The sequence below is a fragment of the Lolium rigidum genome, chromosome 1 (genome assembly GCF_022539505.1).
Source record: "Lolium rigidum isolate FL_2022 chromosome 1, APGP_CSIRO_Lrig_0.1, whole genome shotgun sequence".
Lineage (NCBI taxonomy): Eukaryota > Viridiplantae > Streptophyta > Magnoliopsida > Poales > Poaceae > Lolium > Lolium rigidum.
Window position 1 is genome coordinate 84,732,089 of NC_061508.1, and position 9,267 is coordinate 84,741,355.

Sequence of the window (9,267 nt, forward strand, 5' to 3'; positions counted from 1 at the left end):
TTTCATATGGAACACTTGTGTTCTTAATTGTGCTTTAATGTTCATGGCGAAGTCTAAATTGCTTCGTTAGATTGCTATTTGGTTGGAATTGGAAAATGCTGCATATGGTTTGGTAAATTTGGCAATTGTTTGAGCTCTCATAGATCATGTTTAAGCTCTTGCATCATGTAGTTTAATCTATTAATGAAGAACTACTGTAGAGCTTGTTTAATTTGGTTTGCATGATTGTTTTGTTTTGAATAAAGTTGGATCCCGCCATTCTTATATTGGAGATATTACGCTCCGCTTTTTCATATGGAACACTTGTGTTCTTAATTGTGCTTTAATGTTCATGGCGAAGTCTAAATTGCTTCGTTAGATTGCTATTTGGTTGGAATTGGAAAATGCTGCATATGGTTTGGTAAATTTGGCAATTGTTTGAGCTCTCATAGATCATGTTTAAGCTCTTGCATCATGTAGTTTAATCTATTAATGAAGAACTACTGTAGAGCTTGTTTAATTTGGTTTGCATGATTGATCTCTCTAAGTCTAGATATTTTCGGGTAAAGTGTTTGAACAACAAGGAAGACAGATGTAGAGCCTTATAATGCTTGCAATATGTTCTTGTGTGAGTTTTGCTGTACCTGTTCATACTTGTGTTTGCTTCAAACAACCTTGCTAGCCCAAACCTTGTACTGAGAGGAAATGCTTCTCGTGCATCCAATATGGTTTCTTTCTGAGGGAAAACTTGCCGCTGTGCGCATCATACCTTCCTCTTGGGGTTACCAACGGATGTGTACATCTACGCGCATCAGACCACGTCGTAGAGCGAGCTACACCATTTGAATGCCACCATATATTTAAGCTTGAGCTTTACCATCACATGGCTTCCTCTAGCTCGGCCTTCCTCCACCTTAGAGTTGTTGGGCGTCCCTGTGCGTGCACGTGAGCCGCACGAGAGCTCCTCTTTTTCTCAAGAGCGATTCCAAGTAAGTCCTCACCAAAACTTCACAAACACTAGTTTTGTTACTATACCGACGTCCTAGCCTACATGGGCTCTATGGCATCCGATCGTGCCATTCACTTATACATTATAATAGGTATTCTCTCATATACCGTTCTTCTAATCTTTCTAGATCTAGGCATATCTTGACCATGTCGGAAACTCGGCTTAAAATGTCAAACATGAACCTACTTGACTTGAAACATGCAAGTAAGTAAATTCGTAAAATGAACTAAGAATTATTTATTTTTCCCACATTTTCTTCTTATTACTTAGTTCTCGGTTGAATAAGACTTTGGACACCGGAAAGTGCTCGGCTCCCGAGCTCCAGTGCTCTCGTCATTTTCAAAAAATTAAATGGATATTTTTACAAGTTTATAAAAAATCTGAAAATAATTCTGAAGATTGTCACTGATAGATCTCACCATTATGAAAAATGTCAACCTGAAATTCTTTTTGTTTTGCGCTATACATAAATTAAAAAATCTGATATGTTTTGGAGATTTGAAAATGGATTACTCAAATCTACACTTTTATCATTTTTGTGTAGAGCTCAGAATATAAAGTATTTGAAGTTGTTATTTTTCATGTTTGAGGGATACATCCTTGACTACATGCATTTTTTTGCAGAATTTTTTAAAATTTAAAAATATAATTTTCGACTTTTTTAAAAGAAGGAAGTTTGTGGTTCTCATGGGCACCAAATCTCTATTCACACTCCCTTTAATTTTCTCTTTTTTCATACTAGAGCTAAGAGCATCTCCACTCGTGCCCCCGTCGAGGCCCCCGGCGAGCGTTTTTTCCATCCGGACGACGTAATTCGGCCCAGTCGCGCCCCCGGTTCCTCGTTTTCGTCCGGATTTGGCCCTTCATCCATCCCGCGATCCCACGCCACCCCCCGGCCACCCGGGGAGCGCTCGGGGACTCCGGACGAGTGAAAAGCGGGGAAGGGCCCGATCTGTCGGTGACTCGACGCACGAATCCCACCGCCACATCGCTCAAAATCTCCCCCACCCCTCGTATCTCTCTCGCCGCCGGCACCACCCCGCCGGCTTGTTGCCCAGATTCCGCCGCCCCTCCTTCCCTACCTGCCTATATTCCGCCGTCTTTGGACGACAACCTATCTGGCTGCTCTTCCGCCGGCCTGTTTTCCGGCCTGCTTGCTCCTCGTCGCTCGCGGGTCGGGTTGCCTCGACCACGCCCGTCAGGTGTTCATCCATTTGCCTCGCCGGCCATGGACTCGGACGAAGAGGAGGAGCAGATGTTCGTCGAGCTTATGCAAGAAGAGATGGCAGCAGCCGCCCAAGACGACGAGCACATGATGATCCTTGGTTGCTTGGCAAGCATGTACGCCGGACTGGCAACTGGTCGACGTGGTGGGTCGGCACGAGGTCGCCGGAAGTGCAAGCCGAGACAGCGAATGGAGGGATACTGCATGTTGTACGCCGACTACTTCGCCGACAATCCATTGCACAGTGAGAGTGTTTTTCGGCGTCAGGATGAGCAGAACGCTATTTTTGCAAATTGTGTATGCCATCCGCCACTTTGATCCCTACTTCAGATGCAAGGCGGATTGCACTGGTTTGGTTGGATTTTCGTCACTGAAGAAGTGCACAGTGGCTATGAGGATGCTGGCGTATGGAGCTCCCGGTGATACTGCAGATGACTATCTTCGGATGGCGGAGTCCACCGCCCTTGATTGTTTCTACCGGTTCTGCAGGGCCGTCATAGCAGTGTTGGGGGACTATTTCTTGAGATCACCCACTGTCGAAGACACTCAGATGATCCTTGCAACAAATGAAGCTAGGGGTTTTCTAGGGATGCTTGGAAGCATTAACTGCATGCATTGGCAATGGAAGAACTGTCCGTTTGCGTGGCAGGGAATGTACAAGGGTCACAAAAAAGGCTGCACTGTGATACTTGAAGCAGTGGCTACCCATGATCTTTGGATTTGGCACTCTTTCTTTGGTATGCCTGGATCCAACAATGACATCAACGTCCTAAACTGCAACCCGGTCTTTTCCAAGCTTGTTGAGGGTCATGCTCCTCCGGTGGACTATGTGATCAATGGTCGGCACTACAACAAAGGATACTACCTTGCAGACGGTATCTATCCAAAGTGGGCAACATTTGTGAAGACTATCTCCAACCCCGGCACCCCCAAACTTTGCAAGTTTGTCAAGAAACAAGAAGCTTGCCGAAAAGACGTCGAGCGAGCATTTGGTGTCCTCCAACGAGAGATTTGCTCTGTCGTCCGGTTCCCCGCTATGACTTGGTCCAAAGATCAGATGTGGGAGGTGATGAACTGCTGTGTGTGCCTACACAATATGATTATTGAAGATGAGCGAAAGCATCCGGTTCCTCTGGCTGAGCAAGAAGCACCATATGAGAGAGAGGGTCCTCTTGCACAGCCTAATCACCAGGTGCCTCCATCATGGGCCGCCTTCATTGCTATGCGCCAGGAGATTCGAGACTCTACAATGCATCAGCTGCTGCAAAATGATCTGGTGGAGCACATACGGAGGCTCCGAGGCAACGCCAACGCCGACGCCGACGCCAACTAGTCTGTCTTAATTTGTTTGAAAAATTGTGAAATTGTGTGCTTCATTTGTTTCAGCACTTGTTAAACATTGTATTGATTATCGCCGAATTTGTTTCAGCAATTTTCGTACTCTTGCTTGCCGAACTTGTTAAATTTTATGTTGAATTTGTTTGAAATATGTCAAATGGTCGAGGTTGGGGGTTTCCTGCCGGGGGGACGGCTGGAACTTCGGCGCTCCCCACGCCAAATCTTCATCCAATCCGAACGAAAATTTCGTCGGATTTGGGCGTGGGGAGCGCCAACAAGTGGGGATGCTCTAATAGCTACGCCCACCCACAACATTCGACACCGAAAGGCGCTACAGAAAAACCCAACGCGAAACGGCAAATACTACCTCGGCACCGTCGTTGCGCCATGGTAGGCGGCGGCGCCGGCGACGACAGCAGGGCGCTGCTCGCACTGCGTTCGGAGGCCGCGGTGGACCGAAGGCGGGGGCAGGAATGGAAGGTGGAATTTGCTCGCTACTTCACGGCGCCGCCACGCGGGCCCTCGACGCCGCCGCCGCCGCCCCCCGGCGTCCGTTACGCCTTCCACGCCAACCATCGCCACCCCGGTGCCTGGCTCCCCGCCGCCACCCCGGCCTCTCTTTGCGTCTCCCGCCCCAGCCAGGCCTCCTCGGTCCCCGTCCTCACCGTCTCCATCGGCGACGTCGTCTTCGTCCGTACCGCCTCCCTTCCCTTTCCCTTCTTATCTGGTGATGTGGCTGCTTGATACAATTAGTTGTGCGCGCTTTTTTCTGGAGGTATTTGGGGATTGGGTCGGGTTTTTTTATGAGGCCTGGTACTTGTGCTTGAAGAATTGTGAGGACGTTGATCGTCAAGTACTCTGGATTTCGATTGTTAAGTGATTGTCAGATTGTGATTGTGTGCATTTTCAAGAAGGGCCTGATATTTGTGTCTTCTGAATTTGTGCTCCACCGTAGTCCGTAGACTATTAAAGTGAATGGATCCATGCATGTTTTAATGCAAGCAATTAGTGTCAAAGCATGGTTCATTATCACCTTTTTTATGCACATGCACGTACCGCACCTCTCTAATATGCAAATCGTGCTCGTGAGTCCTGAAAAGAACTGGTGGATGTTTTTGTACAAGTCATGTGGTAGATCAATCTTCAGACGTGAGGCACGGTCCGAGGGATATTTATGATTTTGTGTGTGTTGATTAATGTTGTTTTTCGAAAGCATAGTAAGCTCCGCTAGATCATTTCAGTTATCTGTGCAAATATGTTTGTGCCTGATCAAATTCCTGTATTAAGCCTAGCACTGCGATCATTTTGTACATACTTTTCATCTATTCTGTCCTGTGTGTGCACTCTCTCTTTCTAGTTATGTACTGTAATAATATGCTTTGGCTAGTGTATGCTTTCGTGGTCCTTAAGAGCACCTAAGATTTCATTTATCTCAGTGAGTGGTAATTGGTTTTGGCTCCTGAACTCCAGTGGTATCAATATTTTTTAAATATTCAAGAAGTGCGTTGACAAGTAGAAATACGTCTAAGAAGATTCCTACATGTATATGTGAGATAACACTTCAAATATGCAAAGTTTTGTCAAATAATGCTTTCGTTTGTGGGCTGCACAAATGTCCGGATCTACAATAACAGTAGCAAATACTATTTGCTACCTCCGGTTCATATTAATTGACTCTAATATGGATGTATCTAGACACATTTTAATTCTAGATACATCCATATTGAAGTCAATTAATATGGATCGGAGGGAGCCCACACTTGAACAAAAATCACAGATTAATGCAGATTCGTAGTGCATTCCATCTTGTACATATCATGTTATTTTAGACTCATTTTAAGCTTTTAAATACACCTCATAAATATTTCAAAATAAAGAGATCATTGAATCTCGGGCGCAAAAAAATCTGTCCTGCCAGTCTGTGTCCTTGATGTATAGAAGTTAACATGCCTGGAAGCTCCTTTAATTAGTTAAAAGTTCGAATGTGGGTTGTGTTGGCCGACTAATTCGATGTTAAGCAATTAGATTCCTGTTCAAAGGAAATCCTTAGCATCATTTTACCTTTCAGAACTGGATTCTGTACTATTGTTAATTTTAAGTGTCACTCATTCATTTAGGTAGGGTAACTGTAGGTTAGGCCTATGGTAATTCTGAGATCTGCTGCATTACTATAACTACAATCAAATATTGCATGTTAGACAGTTGAGTCTAGTATCAGCAATTTTTGAGTCTTTGTATAACCTGCTTCTGTGCAATCATAGAAAATAAATTGAGAGTCCTAATTATTTTAATATTTTTCTACATTGCACAACTATTGGTATATTATATTATTCTTCCCAAGTTTTAGAATATTCTGTTCTAACATTATTTTGCTGGATGTCCCCTGTTATAACTAGTTGGCATTATTGCCTTTGCTCGTGGCACAGGAGGAGCACTTTGTGTCCATCCTCAACTTCTCATGGCCTCAGATTACATGTATGCCAGAATTCCCAGTAACAGGGAGCAGGGTGGTGTTTGTGAGCTTTTGTGATAAGTACAAACAGGCAAGTCTTATATACCATCACATGTGATTCTGCTGCCTGCTTAGTTGAGGGTTGTACTGCACTGGTTTTGTAACTACATTGACATGTTCACCTAAAAATCACAGAGTATCCGGAACAAATGGATCTGTATTCTTATGGATGTTTTGCACATAGCATATTCAAGTTATTAATGGATAGTATATGTGTGTATACAATTATGATGACACTGCTTACTCTCTCTGCAGGTACAGAAGTTTGCTCTACGTTTCCCACTGTTCAGTGATGCAGAGTCATTCTTAAATTATGTGAAGGTGCAATTTCTTATCTTTCTAATAGATAGCCAAATCATGTGAAGCTGCGGCTTATGTGATCTCTTTGGTATTGTCTTATGTCATCCATTTCATGTCGTGTCCTTCTCTCTATGGTCATTAATCAGAATATTATGTCTTGGTATATCTGTTTGCTAATACAGTATTATGCATGGTTATATTCAAAATAAAATATTGGAGGTAAATAATGTGATATTATTATGGCGCGTCTAGTTGTAGTTGCATATTCTTCGTGTGAGCTTGCCACAGAGAAATATTATCATATGGTAAACATTAGCCTTAAGTCTACGATGGAACTTTTTGATCATATGGAAATAATTCTGTATCAACTACCAAATAAGGTTAATCATATGTCGATGGACAGCAGGCAGTTGTAGATCAACAGTACATATAATTAAACCACACTAGCAATTGTGTGGACCAGCAATGTCTTTAAAAAAGCTCGAGTGTTAACCAATTTATTGCAACCTTTTCTTAGTTATCTACGATTAATATTTGATGGATGTATCTATTCTCCATAATGTTGAATGTACACCCCTAATGTAATGTATTCTTATCAAACTCATGACTACAAAATGGTATATGGCTGGAAAAAACTATGGTACTTTTGTTATTCTTGCTCTGTATAATTTCGTTACATGTGTTTCTGAGCCCAGGCAGGTGTAGCTCAAGAGTGTCTAGATATATCTAAATTTAGACAAATTTTCGACATCCTTTTATGGACGGAGGGAGTATGAGAAATAAGAGAGTAGTGCTGATGGTTACTACTTAGCATCTCTGTACAACTTAAATTGCAGGGATGCTAAGCTTCTTGGTATGGGAACTGCTGTAGTGAAATTAACTATCCGTGCTAGTTATAGAAATTTTTCAGTACATATAGAAAGGAAGATCTGAAACTAGCTTCGGTTTTGCTTAATAATCTCTGCCAAGCAGTAAATTAATTTATGTCGTTGATTAAAAAGGAATGCTTAGGTGACACCATGGATATCATACCATCTGGAAGTGACTATGCGTGTGAAGATTCATCAGTATCTGAATATATTTCTTCTAATGAACTTCAGCACAGGTACAACAGTAGTGCTGTTGCGGGTTTATATGTTGCATGACATGATAGCATAATATATAATGCATGAGCCTGGCGATTTTTCCAGCTTTGAGGAGCCAGCTTCAGACCACAGGACAGAGGCGCCAGCAATATGCTACCATGAGGAACCAGACCAGCCTGTTTTTCAACCTCCCCTTGCTACCAACATTGAAAATATCAACTCTGGTTTCCTTCATAGTTCCACTGAAATGCTGACAAATTTCTCAACTGAGAATGAAAAAGGTAAGTAATTCATGTTGGATGATGTTATTCTTAATCACATTTTATTATATTTTGTTTTTCTTCTGTTATGCATGAAAATGTTATATATGTACAAATCAGATACAGAGGATCCATATCATGGAGGACCCGGATTATGCTACCTTGAGGAACCAGACCAGCCTGCTTCTGAACCTCTCCTTGCTACCAACATTGACAATGTCAACTCTGGTTTCCCTCCTAGTTTCACTGAAATGCTGGCAAATTTATCAACTCAAAATAAAAAAGGTAAGCTAATTCCTAATGGATCATGTTATACTTAATCACATTATACTTTATTTTGAATTTTCGTTTGTTATGCATGTAAATATTTCATATGTACAAATCAGATATGGAGGATCCACATCGACTGACTGGAGCAGACCATACTGAAGAGGTAACGCATCGTTAAATACTGCAATTTTTCAGAGCTTAAGAAGTCTTCTTTATATTAGTAAATTTTGCAGGTGTACACTCAAGATACTTGTCATGAAGGTACAAATAATTTCAGCTCCATTTACTGTTCAAGCATCTTGATGCTTCGTCTTTCTGACCTATCTGCAGTATTTCCTTCAGTTACAGTTGCCAGAAATAAAAACACAGCCAATAAAGAAATCGATACGGAAAACACTCCTGATAAGGAAATTGATACTAGTGAATCAACAAATGATCTTATGGCAAGGATAAAGGTATTTTTCGCATCAACAATCTTCTAGTGGGTCCATCAACTTTTGTCTCTGAATTCTGCGCGCAGTTTGCATGTTTTGATATATTATATTTTAATTTTGCAGACATATCTAGCCGACGACTCATTCCATGGTACGTTTTCCGGTCCTCTTCTAGTGGGAGTAAGATAAAAATAAGTAACACAATTTTCTCGGCATCTGCCTTGCCAAATAACACGTGCCGACTTGGAAAACCATGCGATGTACTACTATTTGTATTACAGGTACATAGAATCCTCGTTTCACCATTCAGTCTCGTACTGATTTTGTGCATTCTCTTTCCCTAGATATGTTGTTCAAGCTCGAGAGAGTCATTGACGAACTGGGTATGGACTTGTCACTCTAGATAGCAAAACCGCGTATGCCACATGAAGGCTATTTAACTTTCCTGCTCTGATGAAATACACAATGAAGTTGTACTTCAGTTGGTGGTTCCTTATAGTTGCTGCTTCTGCTCCTACCAAAGTACCAGTAGTCATTGGTGTGGAACATCACGGGATTAGTGAGAAAAATACACACCTCTTATGTACATCCACGGTACATGTTCACGTGATTTGTCATGTAATGCCAAGTTGTATGCTGTTTACGGTTTAGTAGATCTCCACGGGCTTTCCGATCGCCTCTAGCAATGAGGTTTTATTTATCCCTGTGCATAGCCACCTCACTAGCCATCTAATGTAACACGTGGACGATTCTCTAACAATTATGCAGTATTTATCATTCATGCCAACATCTTTGAAGTCATCTCGTGTACAATGTTTGTTGTAATTGGGCACCAAAGAAACATCCTGACAACCA

The 9,267-nt window shown here is 42.2% G+C and overlaps 1 protein-coding gene across 1 annotated transcript; it reads left to right on the forward strand.

Moving 5' to 3' along the window:
• The first annotated feature begins 3,938 nt into the window (after window positions 1–3,938).
• On the forward strand, window positions 3,939–8,822 carry LOC124648391 (protein POOR HOMOLOGOUS SYNAPSIS 1-like). Its single transcript, XM_047188173.1, has 9 exons — window positions 3,939–4,241; window positions 5,978–6,094; window positions 6,319–6,384; window positions 7,365–7,468; window positions 7,554–7,729; window positions 7,829–7,993; window positions 8,095–8,141; window positions 8,212–8,433; window positions 8,536–8,822. The coding sequence occupies exons 1-9, from the start codon at window positions 3,939–3,941 to the stop codon at window positions 8,599–8,601; spliced, it is 1,266 nt and encodes a 421-aa protein (XP_047044129.1). The 3' UTR covers window positions 8,602–8,822.
• Window positions 8,823–9,267: the final 445 nt, after the last annotated feature.